Source organism: Paralichthys olivaceus, chromosome 19 (assembly GCF_024713975.1).
Source record: "Paralichthys olivaceus isolate ysfri-2021 chromosome 19, ASM2471397v2, whole genome shotgun sequence".
Lineage (NCBI taxonomy): Eukaryota > Metazoa > Chordata > Actinopteri > Pleuronectiformes > Paralichthyidae > Paralichthys > Paralichthys olivaceus.
In genome coordinates this window covers 3,262,342-3,283,181 of record NC_091111.1, presented here as the reverse complement: position 1 = coordinate 3,283,181, position 20,840 = coordinate 3,262,342, and the positions used below count along the sequence as shown (strand labels likewise).

The 20,840-nt window shown below is 40.8% G+C and overlaps 1 protein-coding gene across 1 annotated transcript in view; it reads left to right on the top strand.

The window, feature by feature from the left end:
• The first annotated feature begins 323 nt into the window (after window positions 1-323).
• The window catches only part of ube2j1 (ubiquitin-conjugating enzyme E2, J1), a 34,181-nt gene continuing 13,664 nt past the window's right edge, over window positions 324-20,840 (top strand). Inside the window, exons 1-5 of the mRNA XM_069514739.1 lie at window positions 324-678; window positions 13,069-13,142; window positions 14,294-14,425; window positions 14,954-15,038; window positions 20,164-20,269. Coding sequence (XP_069370840.1) covers window positions 648-678; window positions 13,069-13,142; window positions 14,294-14,425; window positions 14,954-15,038; window positions 20,164-20,269 — 428 coding nt within the window. The 5' untranslated portion in view covers window positions 324-647. The remainder of the gene's footprint in view (window positions 679-13,068; window positions 13,143-14,293; window positions 14,426-14,953; window positions 15,039-20,163; window positions 20,270-20,840) is intronic.

Below are 20,840 nucleotides of genomic sequence, written 5' to 3'. Positions count from 1 at the left end.
CTATGAACAAGAGACAAGTGTGTAAAGTTGTTTGCATAAGTTGCATTAGTTTTGAACTGTTGACATGTGCCTTGAGGGTTTGTACTTGTGGTCATTGTTAACAATAAAGTGTGACTCAATCACAATCACAAACAGTGTCTCTAATAAGATCTGAGCAGCAGAGGAAGGACACACATTTAACCACTGCTCGATCCCTCCATCCTTACCCCAGCCGTCCCGCCCCTACAATGTCTCTGATTGGCTTAGGTTTGGACATGGACACTGATTATTGGTCAAAATTAGAGACGGATGTCAAGGTAAGCCAATCAGAGGCAGGGTAGGGTGGGTCTTCTGTCACTAAGGTTGGTTAAAAAAAGCCCGACAAGCCAGTCACTCACTTCCTGTTTACGTTTCCACGGATGAGTTTGAGAACCGAAACAACAGATAACTTGAGAAACAAACTCCCCAGTACTTCGGTGGCGGCTCGTCTCAGTTAGCCTCCGTCTTCTCTAGCGCACCGAGGCACCGGACAGACGGAAGGACCGTCCCTGCCCGTAGATCAGGACCGAAGAGAGCTAACCGGGGCTAGCAGGTAGCTGGTAGCTAGGCAGCTAGCGAGACAGCTAAAGAAACTCAGCAGCACTTACCTGAGCTCATCGTCTGCCAGCATGGAGAATAAATATAACCTCAAGAGTCCAGGTAGGCTCATTTTCAGATGTCTCTTTCCGCTGCAGCTGTCAGCGAGCTTGCTAACACCTCACACACCTGGAACACATGTATTTACTTTCTTTATTTATGTGCAGTCATTGTGGACAGCGTCCCCAAGAATCCAATTACATCACTGACACGAGCCTCATGCTAAGTTTCTTCTTTCCTAGAGTGTATATATGTTTGCTTGCCCACTTGTGAAGGACATGGGAATACTTTTTTACAGTATATAGTGTTCAGATCAAAATGATTCTGTATATTCATTCTTTATAGGAACCACAACTTCCTGGATTTGTGCTGTGTTGAGGTGTGTTATGCTTTGTTTACGACACGTCTGCCATGTCATCACTGATTTGTCATGATTTTTACTGGCAGTGGTTGATGTACAGTGCTTTTCTTAGTGAATCACAGTTTAAAAACTCACTTTGTTCATCACTATCAAGCTGTTTCGTCGTGATTAGTTTGAGAATAAAACAACGCTTGATTTTCTTTGAAATGTGTATTTCTTCTTAACTCTTTAAATTGTGATTTTGCAACAAAATAGTGTCATAAATGTTTTACCAATAGATGAGGCATTATGAGTAAAATATTCAAATTAGTGAAGGTAAATCAAGACTTTCTGTTTGCTACCACAGTGGCAAGAAGATTTATAGACAAGTCAAAACGATAAAAGTCCTGCATAGGATCCAAGCCATGACAAGATTGAAACTCATTATGTGCATGTTGACTTATCCAAAGGACACCTTTATATCTGATTTGTTTGGTCTGACTTTCAGATTGATCAGTTTAGTTCAAACCAATATAACAGATGTGAAAATAGCCTCTGATCTGCCTCTGATGTTTGCAGTGTTAAAACACTTTGCAGCTGGTTTAGACACCATTAAACAGAAGAAGAAAAAGAACCCAACGTGGTTTGCAGGGTTGCGCGTGGTCTTGCCTACTAACGATATGATGCTGAAATTAAATGGATGTTCATTTTGCTGGCATTAATGCCTTAACTATATAACAGTAGCAATGAAGTCAACAAAATGATCGGGTTCATTTTTCGCCATTAAAACTTTTTTCTGTGCACTTTATTCAAAAAGTTAGCGTATGATAACCAAACTGACAGCCGGAGCTATGAGGTCAGTAGACTAAAAATCAAGTAAAATAAATAAAGCACTGAGTTCACGCCACGTGTCGCAAGTTGGTGCATCGTGTAAGCTGACTATTTGCTCTACTCGTGTACAGCTCTTGCTCCAAGGACACGCATACCAAAACCTGCACAAGCAGGTGCTTACTACCCACAGGCATACATTATTTGTTTAAAGCCACTGGGTAGGAACTGGTTTGTTCAGGTTTCAGTTTAATATTCAGTTTCAGAACCTCTGTATTCTACAGCTAACTTCCACTTCCTGTAAAATTCATATGTAGAACCAAATCTTCACGACTACAAAACATGAATCACAAAGTCCACACATGCCTGCTGATGCCTTAGTGAAAACCTGTGACCTTTTTGCTGAAGTCATAGGGAAACGTGTGTTGACTGTACAAATGGAATGGTGGACAATGGTATTCAGTGCTTTGTTGTAGTATAAGTAGTGTGACAAGAAAAGATTGTGCCGCTTCCATTTCACAAGGCCGTTTCCCAAACAGTGTTTTTGTAGTAAAATCTTTCATTCCAAACTTTTAGTTAATCTTTTAATTATTGACCTGATAACATATTGTGTCAACTGCTTCAGCCCTGCAGTGTGCATCATCCTGTTATTATCAATGGTAGTTCTCTTTTGTTAGGGTTGTGGGTGAGGCCACTGGCTGAGAGATGGGCTACACCCTGGACAGTTTGCCAGTCTATTGCAGAGCTGACAAATAGAGACAAACAACCAGTCATGCTCACATTCACACCTAAGAACAATTAACCTGCCTGTCTTTGGACTCTGAGATGGAACCAGAGTACCCAGAGAAAACCCATGCTGTCCTGGGGAGAACATGAAAACCCTACAAGGGAATTACAATTGCAGAAGTTGCAAATCATGACAGATTACAATCTGTCATGATTGAAACTGAGAATGAACCAAATAAAAGGAGCCAGATCACCCACTGCAGCAGAGATGAAGCTGCTGCTGAGTCTGCTACTGCTGGAGGGCAGTGCTCCAGAGTCGTCCTGCCCATACTGTGACGTGTTTAGTCAAATTTCCTGCCTGCATCCACGTGGAAGAACATAAAGGATGAAAAATATAGTGATTTGTGGCACTGTGTAATAGACAATATGAAATAATAGATGTTTTTGTAATATTATTACACCCCACCATTATGTGGCTCTATGGAGCACACAACATGTTAGATCACTGACCACCACGGACACAAATCAACAACAGAAAGCCTTTAAAACTGCCCAAACCATAGGTTCTGTTAACATCAAATGACATAGTACACAATGTCAAAATCCCAGGCTGAGGCCCAGCGGAACCAGCAGTTCCCAAACTGGAAGCCTCTCTTCAGATCATCACAGGACTTTTTAAAGAACCTCAATTCACTGACCAGTTACATCTCCTCATTGATGACTGATCGGTTTAATCAGGGTGGAGCTAGAGGAGAGACCAGAAAAACAGGGACACAGAACAGGAACACATACTTTGTGTGAGATTTTAACAGCCTGATCTAGGAACATTTATATTTTCGAAAAATAATCGTTCTCTGATGCTGTAACCTTGACACACGACTCCTAAGTTTGCCAGCTGTTTAATTGTTGATTCTTGGCTGGCTTTAGAATTTTTTTGTGCGTGAGCCCGACGGTCAAAATCACAGTGCTGTTGGGTGTATTTTTCATTTGAATCTCAGCAGTTGATGCTCTGTCTAGCCTGGCGTGTAAAATTTACTTCAATTCACCCCCCCTAACTGCACCTTATCATACTCCTTTTCACAAAACTCAGGAGCTGACTCAAAGAGTGGGATTAGTTCCTTTTTGTACCCCTGGCTTTACCTTTTAGCTGAATGTCGTGAAAGCAGCAGCAGCAGCTGAAAAGCAATATAAAAAAAAAAAGCTCAGACTTTGGAAGAGTCTATTACCCCCCCCTCCCCTGGGCTCTATGCTGTTTTCATCTTTGGAGTTGGCTTATTATTACGCAATAGTATCTCCTCTCTCCCCTCTGGACCAACTATGAATCATCCCCGGTGGCAAACACTCAAAATGTGTGTTATATAAGATGATGTGGCACACAAGGATTATCGCCCTATTGCCTTGAGCTACTGACTGGACCTCTGCAAACTCAACAGAGGCCAGAGGCACTAGTGTGGGAAAGGGCTTTTCCTTGTCATCTCTGCTTACTGTTACCGGAAGGACAAACCAAAAATGGGCATGGGAAATGAAGCGGCTGTCAAAGTGCATCCAGAGATTGGCAGAGACGAGGTTGAACGCCTTCCCCTCTACTCTTCCTTTTCAGCATCCCTAGGAATTACAGTACATTCACACTGGACAGTCAATGTGCAATGTATTATCTATATGACCTGTCAATGCAGGTAGTTCTGTTCTCTTTTTGTAGTGATGTGCAAACTAATGTTGTGAAGGTCATAATATAGTGGTTTGTGGTGGAGGAGAGAGACTAACCATAGGGAGCAGCCATCAAGTCTGACATGTTGAATATATGTTAAAACGTACAGCCACTCATGTTGAATAACTACTGTGAATGTAGACTGTATGCACCTCACATCAGATCCTATGAACCCCTGTAGTCAGAGCCACGCTACAGGCAAGCTGACTTGTTTTCCACAGGACAGGTGTGGAAGGACGTGCCGCTCATTTATGTTGGTAGTTTAAGGTTTGCCCGAAAGCTAACTGAAAAGCTACTTCTTTAGTCCAACCTCTGCACTTGTGCATACATCTTTTTGTCTTGTTTTAATACTTGAGACTTGTTCATCAGATGTAAAGTCTGTGATAAATAAAACAGTGTAAATAAGACAATGTTTCAGATACAGTATCTAGTCTTAACAAGTTAGCTATTCTCAGTTTTTTAAGTCAAATAGCCCATACAATCATATACTGATCTAAGGGTTTGCAAAATCTTTCCATAAAATTGCTTTTTCTAGTGATAGAGTTTCTCCTCTTAATACCCTGTGGCCTTCAAGTCCTTCTAACAGAATATAAGAGAGGCTCTGTAAAGTCAAATACCAGAGACTTAGGTGACACCAGTGTCATTGAAATTCCATGATTCTCAATAACAAATTAATTATCACAGCAAATAGTACAATATAACAGAGGCTATTGTTCACACAGTGAGCTAACACGCACACACCTCCATTTAGCTAGTGTGCAAGCAGTAGTTAAAATTGACCAGCAAGGTGTCTGACTAATAGTGGGATAATATTAATTTAACAAGTTAAGATTAGATTTTGACAGACAGAATGATGGTAACCTATTTATGTTATAAACTCCCAGCTTAAGATGACGTGCGTGTGCGTGTGTGCGTGCGTGTGTGTGCGTGCGTGTGTGTGTGTCATCACTACAACAGATGGCAGCTGACAGAATGTCATTTTGACGACATTCTGTCAAACAGAACTCACTCAACCTGAATTCTCTGTACAGATCCTGATATGTGGGTTGGAGGTGTTTTGCTGGAAATGCTCTGGCCAGTTGTCTGTAATTTGTCCTGATGATGATCTGCGTCAAATGCAAAATATGTCCATACACCTGTATTCCATATGTTGTTGCAGACCTGTTGCTGCACCTTCCACCGCCATTCCATGTGTTACTGTTTCTGTCTACTACGCCTGGTTTCTAATTCTTCTCTTAAAATTTGCCATTTGATTATTACATGGCCCTTGTCTGCCATGATCTGTTTCCCTTGCGAACCTTTTTAATTTTACTTTGAAATATCTGTTCCCCTTTGTTAATTGTGAGTTTTACCTCATATAGCCTGTGTTTGTGACTGTTGTGTTTTCCACCCTGTGCTTTAAGCGTTTGGTTTGTGTCAATTGTGTTTGTATAACTGGACTGTACTCTGTGGACTTTGGATTCCTGCTTGCTCCCTTTTTGGATGAGTTTGCTCGTTTGGACTGCCCTTACTGGTATGACTCTCGTCTGCTTTTACCTTCCACAAGCCATGTTTTTTTATGGTTTAATTAGAGCACTGCACTGTTCCTCTCCGATTTCATGTCTGCTGTTGCTTCCCTCCCCAGTATCTGTGTTGTGCCAGTTGCCACATCATCTCTCCTTGAAGAACCTCATTTCCTGTAGAAAAACAGGTTCTGTCTATTTTTCAGAATTAAAATTTCAGTCCCCTTTCCCCTCAGTAAATCGAGGCTGGCTCCGTTATACATGATTGAGTAAACAACAGCACCTAATCCTTCTCAGAATAATGTGTCTTTAAATGTCTCAAAATTTTGGGCAATGCAGTATTTATCTGGAGCACATGCTACATCAGCCTGACTTCTTGTAGTGGTGGCAAGTAGATGCCCTTTTCATAGTGCAACCCACCGTATCAGTCATATAAAGAAGTCATGGCAGTGGGTGGCTAGGTATACTGACGGATAATTTGAGAGTACAGATCTAACATTTCCCACTGAGATTTGGATGAGACACAGGGATATCATGTCCCTGACCTGCGGAGCTGAAAGAGCTCCAGCCTAAGGGAGAGCTGGCCCCGCCATCAAAGCTGGAGCTGCTGGCCACTGTCCCAGAAGATCCTGATGGATAAGGTTCAAAGCTGGCTCTCCAAAGTAGCTCATCTCTCAGTCTGAAGTGCCTGTCCAGCCCTGATAGCCCATCACACCTGTGAGCACTCCTGATTCCCCTCTGCAGGGCACTGATAGATTCCTAAAGTGGGAAATCATGACTACCCTGTGGCCAAAAGATAGAGTGGATGGTTTAACCTGAATAGCTTTTAGCTATAGCTCTCATAGAGACTCCATTCCTCTTCATCTACTCACCGCCTAAAAGTGTCCCTGTCTTTCTTTCTTCCCCATGCCACTGAGATTTTCTAGAATGCATTAAATTGTAAAACTTTCTGTCTTTTTGGATGTAAAAAAAAATGCATTCTATTGTTCATAAAACTGATAACATAAACAGCATATGTGCATATCATATGTGAAGATTGACTACTGGGAAGAATGATCACACACATAGTTTTTTCCTGCTCACAGCAGCACTCTTGAGTCTGTGTTTTCTGCAGACTCAGTCCTCCTTCACACAGTCACAATGTGTAGCTTAATGCCTCATTTACTGCTGCTATGGTAATGAGGCCCAGCATCATTGGTGTTTATGCTGTCAGGATAACTTTGGCCATACTTCCGTTCATCTTAAACCACTTATTGAAATTAAAATTGTTGTGAGAATGGACACATGGTAACTTTGAGCCACTCATTGCTTCCTACACAGGTTTGGAAAAATAGAAAAGGCAAAATCTGTCATTATTTTTACACCGCTGCACCAAAGATAACCGGATGGAGGCATTATGTTTTTATTTCGTCCATCCATCCGTCCGTTGTCCAAAAGTGAAACCTCAAATCATATCATATCAATATTTCAGGCAATGATTCTTTATAGAAAATGTATTTTTCTCTTTTTTTCTCTCTTAAATCATTCAGCTCTAAGTAGGGAGAATTGTGTTTTAAAAAATAAAGTAAAATATGCAAAATGTTGCCGATATGTCCCAGACTCCCAGCACACACATAATTACATATTAATTGTGCTTGAAAGTGAAGAAGGTAAGCTCTTGACTTAATCGACCTAGATGTTGTTGTTCTGAAGAAAAATCACTAGAGCAATTTGGCCTAGTTTGCATCCATAATGCCACCTACTGTTTCATCAGCATAGAACATCGAGCAAAGACTTAAATCTTTTAGTGCAAGCAGATCATAAATAAAGTGTGGAATTAAAAAACGGGGAGTATGTGGGAACCCAATCGTGAAAGGAATACACCCACAAAGACAGACACAGAAGAATTAGACCTCCACAGCTTTTACTTTCCTCCACAAACTCTCCGCTATGAACACATGTCCTGCAGCCTTTCCTCCTTCATCATCTTCTCTTTAATTGCTGTCATTTTTTCCCGTCCTTCACTCGTCCCCTCCCCTCAGTAATTATTTCTTTTCCTTGCACCACTCTCTTGTTCTCTCTTGAATAACAATCCTGTGTCCACAGGAACATCTTGAGAACACTGACTTGTGCACTCCAGGCTACCAGCTGTTTGTGCTCATGGGTTTTTATAGGAATTCTAACAGTAACACTTGTTTATTTGTGCAACATTAAAGTTGCCCATCTCCCTTACAGTGTTGTGAGATTGTCTGCACAATGCATAGTTTGTGATGTCCAGGCTCCAGGCTGCCTTTGGAGAACTTACCTTGTATCTTGTATTTTTTTTTAGTTTTAAGATTTTATATGTGCAGTTATTTAAGTACATCACCAAAATACTGTCTTTGCAAACTTGTGTCTGCGCTCAGCCAAATACCTTCAAGGGATAGTTCACCCCAAAATGAAAATTCACTCATTATCTACTATGCCGACGGAGGAGTCCACAAAACACTTTTGAAGTTTCAGGGGTAAACAGCATTGCAGCCAAATCCAAATAAAATGGAAATAACAGGGCAACCACTTCTTCAAACGTAAAAAAACAGAAAGAAAACATAAAATGCCTCCATACTGCTGCTGTGGTGTCATCCAAGTGTTTGTCAGTCCCGACATTAAAATTTGACTAGAAACGGTGTCATTTACACCATGTTTTTCGCCTTAATGTCCACTGTTATCCTCAGCCCGGAGTCACGTTTGAATACACACACTCTCGCCCAAGGGGCAGGGGATGACATCAGCGAAACCAGCAAGAGAATGCTTTGGTGAAATAAGATGAGGAGAGTGATATAAAGATTTATACAAAGCACTGCTTGCACTGTTTTGTCAATTATAGAAACAAAACTGTGGAATACTATCACCACAAATGATAGTGTATTCATTGGATCACCTTTAAACTGATGTTAATAGTTGAAAGACAGTCAGTCACATGAGCGGATCTCTGAATGGATACACACTGCTCGTCCTACTGGTGGATTTTATTGTGTTAAGCAAGAAAATTTATTGTGTGTGCAAAAGGCTAGAACGATGCGTTTATCTCCTGATTTAATACTATCATGATACCTAGACCTATGCTATATGTATTATGATTCAATAGTACAATTTGTTTTGATGAATCTGTTGTAATGTATACCGTCCCTTAGCAATCAGGAATGAAATAGGACTTTGTTTCTGTAGTTCAACAAGATGAACAGAGTTTTTTGCATCAGTTTCACAATGCAGCTGAGAAAGTTGCCCATGAAAAATGAGGCTGTTAAAGTTAGTGATGCAGTGGTTTCAGATACATTTAATGAAAATTTTATTTCCTTTGCTGCCAATTTCAATTTAAGCTTGTAGCTACAGGTTGTGAACAAGTAGGCCGCCCCGCAGCTGCCTCATAATTTCTGAATGTGAAATGTTGACACTCTTGACGGATGGATGGACCTCACACGGTTTAGCACCACAGCCACATGTTCAGCTGTTCGCGGATAGGTGCACTGATGATTCTCTGCAGTCGAGCATCCTGTCTCTTATTAAATGTGGCGGGTTTTATGCTTGTTTTTCTTCTGAGAACGTGACAGACTGTCATCGAGGAAGGAGGAATTACGTATGCTTGCATATGTGTGTTGAGAGCAGCGATGACACGAGGCGGTAGAATCAAACCCACAACATTCAAAGCGCATGCCATCACACCAAACCAGTAACATCCCTCAAGCAGGTTATTTTATTATTCTGATTGAAATGTAGCTCAGCTATCTTGTGCTTTGGAGTTCTCATTCAGGGATATAGACACCTATGTGGGCTGGCAAAGTTTATCACCCTGGGAAAGATTTATGCAATGAAAATGAACAAACATGAGTTGTATTGTGATCAGCTGTGGGTCAAGATACACGAGTAGTCTGAGGCAAGGAGGTTAGATTTATTTACATAAGATCAGTTTCTCATCTGCTCTTGTGTTTTAATAATTTTAAGCTTGAGTAAGATTGCAAGCACTTTGTGACCCCTGCTGCTTGTTAGAACAAGAGGAGGTAGGGAAAGCCATAAAAATGAATGCCCCCCGCCATTCTCCATGTATGTCCAGTGTGGACTTTTTGCGATGGGTCAAAATCTACACTGCAGAGTGTCTGTCCTTGGGCGGAATAAGAATAAGTGCATGTGCCCTGAAAGCCACGTGGTGTCAGACCATCTCTCTACTCCAATGCCTCATCCCTCCCCTCTGCAGCCTCCACATCCTCCCAGCTTTCCCGGCCTTCCACCCTGTTATTTGCCCTCCCACCCATCCCCACTGCTGCCCCTCATCTTCCTCTCCTGTGTTCATTTCGCAGTCTCCATTTCTAGCTCAACTCCCCAGCAATCCACGCTCGATTGGATTCCGAATCAATTTTGCCTCCATGAATACCTCTTAGTTCTGCTTTCCTTGTCACAATTACTTTCCAATTGTCAGCCCCATTCTGTTTCCTCTTGCTGTGCACTGGTAGCTGGTAGCTGGAGCTTTAGAGGCATCCCACAAGACAGCAAAAGCAAGCAAACTGACCTTGCTTTCCTCTAGCTCATCAGCTACTTTGAAACTTGTGATGAGCGCTGTGAACGTGAGGCTGAGACTGTGACATCAGCACCTGTTGTTGTTGTTGTGTCACCCCCAAGTACTCACATCATGGTGGTCAGTGTTACATCATCATCACCACCACCACCACACTTGTATAACTCTCCTTCCTCGAGTGATGAGGTTGTTTGTATTCAGATTAACACAGAAGGTCTGAGTGTGTTGCGGGCTAGGTCATGACACAAGGGTTGATTTGAGCAGATGTTTTTCTGGCCCCCTCATTCTGAAAACCCAATGCATCTGCACATCAACTTATTCAAATGCCGCCATGGGGAGAGATTGACCTCTTAAATACAGCAACAACAAAAAAAAAAAGCTTGTTTACTCTTCTTTATGCCTTGAGCCGGGGTTACAAGTTCAGCTGTGTTTGTAGCACGAAGCATCTGCTAATCATCCACTAATCCCCAATGAGCAATTTACAGCAATCTTTCAACTTGAGTGATATGTGTGTGTGTATAGGCAAGAGTACTGACACCAACAATACGGTATATCATGTTGTTGCAAAAGCAAATTTAGATCAGGTTTATAATTATTACTTTTAATGTTTGAAGATGAAATAGCAATGAGCGAACGTGGACATATCTTCACTATAAAGACAGTAAAAAATAAATCCATCAGAGGGGCGATGTATATCCTGCGTGTGCTGTATATACCTGTATATTTTAAATTATGACATCAGTTATAGATAAGAGGACATATAAATGGTTCATATAAGCTGTGGATCCTAAATCTTATTGGTTGCAAAAGGTATAGAATATTTAACTTCACAGTGATATCATGATACAGTTGACGTTTGTACATCTTTCTATAAGCTTTAGTCTATGTCCTACTGAATGCTGAGACACCTTGAAACTATGCATGATGTTTTCTGACTTCTCTTTTTTAGATCGTGTCTCTAGTGCTATTATTTAAGGAGATAAATTGGAATATGTGTTTTTCAGCGTGCAGGGTAATTATTACATTCAGTAACCTGACATACAGTTGATTGATCAATCGATTAATCATGCTGATAATTCGAGTGGTTTCGACTTTGCTCTTTTTTATTTTTGTTCTCGTTATTCAAACTTAAGTCCCTGCTAATAAGGCACAATACTTGCAGCAGATACTTCAATGCCCACTAGAGAAACATCCAAGACTTTTCAGACTGAGTAACAATTATCAGCACAATAAAACCACGCAGCTGTCTTGTTCCCAGTTCTTCCAAACTATCTGGCAACTGTCTGGCTGAGTGTTGCTCACCTTTACGAGGAAGACCTTAAAAGCATATGGGAAAGGGAGGCTGGAAAGCTTGTATTGTGACAGCAGCTTAACGGCTGACAAAAAAAAAAACAGCCAAGTTGAATGGACCGGAATTAATTAGTCAACTTTTAAAAAGATTAATTGCAAGCAGCCAAGTGGTGAGTATGATATGAGTGTGTTGGAATTAGTGCCATGGAAATGTTCTTGTAAACATGGAAGAGGTGGCTTTGTATTCACAGAAAATTAAAACAAAAGTAAATCAGAAAACAGGGAGGCTATAAATATAACAACATATTTTTGAGAAACAAGGGAAATTATGAATAATGTTGATAAAATAACACATTCTTAGCTTAGATATCCATGGTGACTAAATGGGTCCTTCCTCTCAAGTTGTTTTTCTTGGTCACATACTCGATTTGATGCATTTAATCATGCAGGAAGCCAGTCTGCCCCCCCCCCCCAAAGGCTTAGTTGGATCAAAATGTGCAAAAGAGTTTAATTGAATAGTTGTGAAAAAAACATCAGTTCCAAAGGTGATTGAATTGCATGTTTAAACGCGCATTGTTGTTCGAGCCTTTTCCTCTCGCTGTCTGAAAGAGTGTGACTGTGAGTGTAGTTTTTTTGTGCCACCCATGCTTCTATCATCTGTCCATCTGTGTTAGCATCCTGTTAGCCAGAAGAACAGCACATTTGCAGCTCTCTGCATCAGGGATTTCAGGAATCTTGGCCCAAACATTTGGGTGGAATTGTAGAAATGGTGGTGCAAATTCTTAAAATGAACCATGGAGTTTTGTCATTGTGACACAGGCAGGGCAGCAAATAATATGACAATGGAGCCAACATACTTTCTAAAAAAAGTATTATGGTAATATGGCACAAAAACTTGTTGGCCTTAAATACAAATGTCACATGTTTATTTGAGCTTTTATTAAATATATGAAAGGAGAGGAAAACAATCCGCCAACTTGGCTCACTCATGTAGCACGGTCATATATCAGCTAAAGCAACGTCTAACGCTTGTGAAGGTGCACTGCATGAACAATAAACATCAATCGATTTCTAATCAAAGTCACATGCCAGATGGGGAGAAACAAGGCTCTGTGGCAAGAGAGAGAGAAATGAAGAGTCAGAGCATGTAGCAGCCGGAAATCAAAAGGAAGACGTCACAGTGGGGAATAGCAGGCAAACTGCAGGTGGTCAGAGTAAGACAAGAAAGCTTCAAGCCATACAAATGAGCAGAGCAAATATAGGGGAGACATAATTGTTTATTTGTCCTCCACAGATCCAACCTTTTGTGTTGAATAATGCAACTCTCTGCTCTCAGGTGAAGTAGCTTGAAACACAATGTGGTAATTTGGTGTTTGCAGGTAAAAGTGTCTCATCTCTTGACTCGGTCCTGCCAGTGTCGTTCCAATGGAAAAAAAATAGTGATGACTAATGATGTAAGCGCTAATGATCAAAATTCACCATGCAGGTACTAACCTCAGGTTTTTTTGTTCCATGTCTTTTGAAAAACCAGCGGTGAAGAGGCTGATGAAAGAGGCTGCTGAACTGAGGGATCCCACAGAGCACTACCACGCCCAGCCACTGGACGTAAGTTCACCACAGAACCCAACACACCTGTCAGCAGTTGTACTGTAGGCTATCACTTTAGCAGCAAACAATCAATTTCTTCATGCAGTGAGATTACATACATGACGCAAAGATGCAAACGGACGCGAACACACTAAATTCAGTCATTTGCCACGCTCGCGCAACTTAACATATAGAACTTGAACAAAAAATATGCGTGATGTGATGTCGCAAAAGCCTCAGGTAGCGCTGGAAGCGAGTGGCGCCTCTGGGTGATCGGGTGGATCCACACACAACTATGCTCGCCTCCCCCGCAGAGTAACACAGCAGGTTTATTCGCTTTGCATTAGGTATGAACGTATCATACTAGAGCGTCTTTAGTAAATGCAAGAACCAAATATTTTTAGTTCGGGGAATGTTGTGTTAAAATTTCTTTTTCAGTTCAATTCTGTCTTGAAGTTTTGTTCATCATATCCATCTCTTATCACTCAGACACCAGTCTGGGGGGGTGTATATCCACCTAGGCTAATGTCCATCTCCAATTTTAAAGTAAGCGGAAAAAAAATCCTGGGCCTGTTTTTCCAGATCAGCTCAGAAATTGAATGGGTTCATCTCGGGTCATCTCCCATCCCTCAACAAAATTTAAGGGGAATTGGTTCTGTGGATTTTAAGAGATCCCACTGACAGACAAAGAAACAAGCAGACAAACTGCAATCAAAACATATCTTCCCTGGCAGAAGTAATAAGACTGTACTCACCAAACTAATCCGAGAACATGGTGACATGATCACAAAATGAAAGTCAGGTGAGTCAGGAAACACAGACAGTCAGAAGATCACAATGGTCATGAACAAACTTTCCAAGTTAGTTAAAGAAGAAAGAGAAAACTAATTAGAACACCCCTGTGTGTGTGTGTGTGTGTGTGTGTGTGTGTGTGTGTGTGTGTGTGTGTGTGTGTGTGTGTGTAATATTTTTTTTAAATTGAAGAATATCAATAGTATTTATATAACTGCTTAGCATTAGCACATCAAACAGCTGTGGGAGTAAACTTTCACGTTGCACAGTTGAAGATGGTGTAGGTGTTGTCACTTCACACAGCCATGAGAAGTCACAGGGTACTTGTGTCCGTAGCATGTGCTCGATGTGACATTTCCCTCCTCTTCTCTCTGCAGGATAACCTCTTCGAATGGCACTTCTCTGTACGTGGGCCTCCAGATTCCGATTTTGATGGTGGTGTTTACCACGGCAGGATCGTGCTTCCCCCAGAGTACCCCATGAAGCCCCCCAGCATCATCCTCCTCACAGTAAGCAGCAGCCAAAGGCCACGGCTCACTCACATCCGATTATTCTCCTGCGGAAGCAGAACGGGAAGACATCACATCGAGTGATCAAAGAGTTGAAATAGGACAGCGTGTCATTTAACCTTCAGCCATTTCTAGTTGCATCACACGTGGTGACAGTTGTCAGAGTAAAGCGCGGGATGTCACCAAACCGTCAGAGAGATTCTCACTTCTTTAAAGAGAACATGAGATCGTGTCATTGTGTTCAGACAGCTGTGTGACACTTGCACTAATTGCTGCCTGGTAAAAGCTGGAGCACTCTTGAAATGTTGTGATTGAAACATATCTTTTCCTATTGTCTATGATGTTTCAGATATTTTCAGTTTGCAAACTCTTACTTTGCAAAAGTGCAGACCACATTTCCTCATTCCTTACTCTCAACTCTTTCAAACCCCCCCCCCCCATGTCAGTTTTGCTTGTCATATATGTTTTATTCATTCCTTCCCACCCACATACTCACCTCCACCTCCTCTTTATTACCTTCCCTCCTAGCCGAACGGAAGATTCGAAGTTGGTAAGAAGATTTGCCTGAGCATCTCTGGCCACCATCCAGAGACCTGGCAGCCGTCTTGGAGTAGTAAGTAGACCCAGATTCTTCTTCCCCTTTCCTGAGTTCCTCTTGAAAAGTTCTTCTGGAAAAAATTTCATATTTGAGAGCTCACAAATTTTACCATTCACAGACATTTCCAGCAGAAGTGAGGAAATCCGTTAATGTTATCTGCAGATGTGCTCTGCATTGGCTCTTTGTATTTTTCCATACAAATATTTTGTTATAAGGAGGAACCTTGAGTGATGGCTTGAAGTAGCACAGATAATGCTGTCTATTATTCTAATAAATCGCACTACACTCAATTCTCTTGTGAAAAGTTTTCAGATAATGACACTCTAGAATGGCACTCAAAATAGCACAATCCTCCACCAAGGCCCGACGGTCCCCTTAAATTGAATCACTCCACTGAACACTGATCTGATCGGAAAAAGAAAATCAAGATCCATCAATTATTTCCTGGAAAATGACTGAAAATGCCAAAAAACAATGTTAAAGCAACAGAATAACAATTTCCTGGATTCACCATTTTTTCTGGCCCTGCACCAAAATTCTTCCCTGGCTCATGTCCTATCATTCCACCAAGTTTCTTTGAAATCCATTTTGTAGTAGTTGCGTAATCCTGCCAAAAACAAACACACAAACCAAAGCACAGAAGCAAAAACATAACCTCCTTGGCAGACTTAATAACAGGATCAGGATGTGCCATCACAAACTAATAATGAGTTTTTAATAAAAGCAGGAAAAATAATAACTTTGGTATTACTGCATGTTGTATATAACAAACATGCACTCATTACGTAATTTCAAATTTGTCCTTCTGCTTGTGACTTTCTCATTGAAACAAGATGTCATTGCCTTGCTCCGCTTTATTTTTATTTCAATACCGTTACTGCCAACATCAGGGAAACTAAACAGTCCCTCCAATATTTCAAAGGAAAAGGAACAGAAGAAACTGGGCTCTTTGAGGTGCAAGTACGCTTATTTATTTAAACGTCTCAGCAAGAAGTGTTGCACAGCATATCAGCATTTTCAAAATTTGGCAAAATGGAAACGATGGCAAACAGTTTATGCATACAGAGTATTTTCCAGTCAGAAAAATGTAATTAAAGCAGCATAGTGTTGAGTCAGCCATGGCTCTGTTGTTTGACTGAAGCCAGTAGTGCTGTGGAAAATTAATCAAGACAACAAAACAAACATGGAAAAGCACTGATAAGCAAATTATACCAGGAGCCATCACAAAAAGTTTGTAAAGTATGAAATTACATATTTATGAAACTAAAAAAATTAATTGATTCTGTTTTTGAGCCTGCATTTGAGTTAAGTACATATTATTATTTTTTTCGATGTGTGTGCAAGTGTTTATTATAATAAACAAGTTTTAATGTTGTTAATCACTGCTTGACTAACCTGGCTGAATAAAGGCTGATAAAATAGATGAAATACAATTTGACAAATGAACAGGTACAACAGAAGAGTCAAAGGTCTAGTAGTCTTAAATTGGACTTTAGATGTTTTATTTGCCATATATTATACAAAATGGACCAACAGAATATTCAAATACAGTATGTGAAAATAAGAAAAAGCACCCACCACCAATACAAATCATTTTCCCCATGGTATTGTGTGTAGCAGATTTCTCTGGACCTCAACTTACATCGTTAGTGTCGGTCATTCTAAAGCAATGAATATTTGTTGAATTCCTGATGGCGAAGCTGCTCATTGGAAGGTTTCCTTTTTTTAACCTTTAAAGTCAAAGAAAATGTTTCTTCCGAAAACTTATTTTCGTTCTTTACTGGTAATCCATCCTTTTGCTGAGTTTTGCTTTCATGTTACTTCCCAGTGTGGGACTTCAATCAGCGGGAACTCTGTGGGAGACGATGCATTTTACCTCAAAGCTTTTTCTTTTTCCCGACCAGTTTCCTCTCAACACTAAAAAACAAAAGTCAAAATCAATAACGCGGTTAATTCAAAAACAATGGATGCTTTACACTTCTTTTTGCCAACATGCCACTGGTCACATGGCTGGCCATGCCTTAGAGATTTGACTTCCCCTCCTGTGTGTACAAGTTGTGTCTCATCCTGTTTGGATTGAGCGCAGGAGGCCTGGCTGGATGATTACTCTGAGCTCGTCACAGGGAGACCAGCTGCAGTGATTCCCTGCTCATGCTCACCACTGTTGGCTGCTGTTTCACTTTGTGTGCTACGCCAACGCATTTAATGAAGTGTGCCTAAGTAATTCAAAAATTCCCTCTGATGTCACTTTAAAGAAGATTTATAATTTCACATTTTCCGTATTCCTATTTCTTTAGAAAGATGCATACATACATACACATATATTTATTCATGAATATGTTTATGTATTTTTCCTCTGGCTGTTTTCCTGGTTGTTTGTACTAATATGGTAAGAGTGCTAGAATTTTAATATTTATTCTGAAATAAATTTGCCACGCATTTACATTCCCATGGAATGTCAAAAAGGAGGAGAAGCAGGTGTATAGTGTACACACACACACACACACACACACACACACACACACACACACACACACACACACACACAGACACACACAGACACACACAGACACTGATCCATTCATCTTTTACAGAAGCTGAGAAGATTCAAAAGTTAGAAAGTTGGCCCATATCTCAAAAGACACTGCTGTTTTTAAAGTAAAATGTGCTGCGGCTGCTGCTTCAGATGACGTTTTACTTTAACTTTGATTTTCCTTGTGACTTAATTTAATGACTGTGGAGTCCAATTTACGTTATAAGTCTGCATATAACATATTTCGACATGGCGTGTAGAGCTCTGTCCTCCAGTGTCAGTCACAGCGGCTCGGTTTAAAAAGGGGAGGATTTTTCAGCAGATACAGGTTCGTGATGAAGTTGCTACAATATTTTATTGTCAAAGATTTGTTTACGTTTCACATAAAATACATTCGTTGTAATCAAATAATTAAATTAAATTAAATAATCAAATGCGCCACAATTCACAGGTTTGAGAATCCCTACATGATCTCACAACAAGTAAGAATATTCAAATATTTTTATGTTACGCTATAACGGGGCGCACTAACTCTCGCAAACATGCCTATTTTTTTCATTAAGATCCATTAATTATTCTCAGAGGAATCAATGAAAATGTCAAACAACTTAGTGGTAATTGCAGCACAGCAAAATTAGGACATCATTTCATGCTAAGTGTGTTTTTATTCCAAAAGCAGGACATGTCTTTTGCTACACAGGGTGAATGCAATAGGTCACAGATACATTCAATTCAGCTTTTTAGACTTGTCTGATATAAATGTCAAGTTCATTTGCAATTCAGCAAATATCAATTAGCTTCAGAAATTATCCATCACAGTTTGACATATGTTACAACTGCACACCACCAGCTGGCATCTGTTTGCTCCAGAATGCAGCGTTACGGTTGATTGAATGATGTAGCGGTAGTGTCCCCTCTTAGGCCTTTCCTTATGTCTCTTTGCTCACCTCGGCACAATTTCCTCTTCAGCTTAAATGCTTGGTAAATGGTTTGTATTTATATAGAGCTTTTCTAGTCTTAATGACCACTCAAAGCGCTTTACACTACAGTTTGCCATTCACACACACATTCATACAGTGCATCCATTAGCAGCACTTTTCTTGTTCGTTGGGGCAATTCGGGGTTCAGCATCTTGCCCAAGTACACTTCGGGATGCAGATAGGGAAGACTGGGGAACTGCCGACCTTCTGGTTGGAGGACGACCGCTCTACCCCTCAGCCGCCCCCGCATACTCAGGCCCAAACTGATAAAGAACAAGTCATTCCACGGATTGACCTTTTCTTTTCGAAATGTCTTTACTCTGCAAAGTTCATCCTTGGCTAACTTCTATTTACTTACTAACTATGCAAACTCACTCAGTCTGATCATCCAGAAAGAGCAGGCAGTTGGACATAGAGGAATGGTGCATTTACTGTATGTGCTATCGTGTTTATTTTTGAAAAAAATACTACAAACTTGCATAATTCAGTAAAAAAAAGTTTTTGCAGCACACATGCCTGATAAGTAGATTCCTAATATCACAGCCATGCGGCAGCCTAGAGGAGAAGCGTTCACAATGCACCACGAGGAAGGATTCACATGATTGAGAATAATACAATTAAAATTAAGTAATTTTAACAAAAAGAAAGATGACGATATAGATGCCATCTTGCAATGGGCTCGCAGCACCCATCAACCTGTTGACGTTCCAACCCATGAGTAGAAAGTGGTTTTTACAACATCAACATCACTGCTGAGTACTCACCACACCCATCTTCCCATTTGAACCACACACACTGATCATCACAGACATAACATCAACTGCCCAAGTACTTTAACCTACCGTTTTCCTGGACCACATTATCCCATGATCACACACACATTTATATATAAACACATTCAAAGACTCACAACAATACACTCACAGCTGGAACCAGTGCAGATGTGTTTCACTATGAGATGTTAGCTATGTTGAGTAAGTTTCAACTTTGTCTGAGTTGATTTTGACAGTTTACTGTCATCAGCTCAAACCAATGAGCACCTGAACCGTTGGAAAACTCAATTTAAAAATTTCGCCTTCACGTTAATTGTTGAATGTTGTGGATGGTGTAAGTTTCAAGCACACAGGATTTACTGGACCTATAACTGCAACATCACTGGGATAGTTCCTTAAATTCAAACCTATTAATACCACTGTGCATATGATGTCAGTGCGAATGGTTGGTGGTTAAAATAAAATCCAATGTGCGAAGCATTTAAAGAAGGCGTATCTATCACAGACACATATAATGGGCTTCCAGATGCTTTATTCAGTATATTGGATCAACCGGAGCACAGACAAACCCCTGACCCAGACCATATTGTAAAATGTGTCCCCTGCCAGCTGGAGAATGTGTGAGCACAGACTCGTGGTGGACGTCCTCGCAGGCACCGGGGTAAATCCAGGCTTACACTCAGAAAACAAAGCACCATACCCACTTATGTAACACAGGCTCTGAACATGACGACATGTGCAGCCTGTCATGTAATTTAACCTCCTCCCTTTTGACAAGCAATGTTTAACATGCTCTATTTAAAAATTTTCTCTCTCTTGTTTTTTTTTTCTCTTCTTGCCTGTTTCTCTTCCAGTCCGAACTGCCCTAATCGCTATTATTGGATTCATGCCAACAAAAGGAGAAGGAGCAATAGGATCTCTTGATTATACCCCAGAGGAGAGGAGGGCCCTTGCCAAAAAGTAAGATTTGGTGCATGAAAATCTTTCCGATGTTCACTCTCTGCAGAGCATGTGTTGTGTGAATAAAGTGCTGTGGATAGAGAATGGTAAGGAGGGGAATGTATGTTGGTGGGACAATGTGTGTCGCAAAAATATTATGATCTTACACTGGATTAGAAAACAGGTTGAGCATATGATCGGTACTTGATGCAGGGTAGATGGCATTAACACTCTGTAAAAACATGCATAACATAATCAGCACCTGAGCCTCGGTGGACGTGACCTCCACCAATGAATCCCCAGTCACAAAAGGGAAGGAGCCTGGTCAAGCCAGCTCCGACATTGCAAGATGACAAAATCATTATCGCCAAAATACCCGGTCTCTGGAGGGAGCATGAGTGGGCACATAGCTCATCATTTCACACTGCATTTCCCTTCGAGAACATGGTGCAATGCCTGAATATGAGAGGCTCCTGCTAAAGTCACTCTTCTATTAGCAGAAGAGACGGGGGTCTTGATCAGCAGGCTGTTTCATTAGCACATGGAGATGAGATAGACACTAAGACGCACTTTGCTATAAATACGTGGCTGC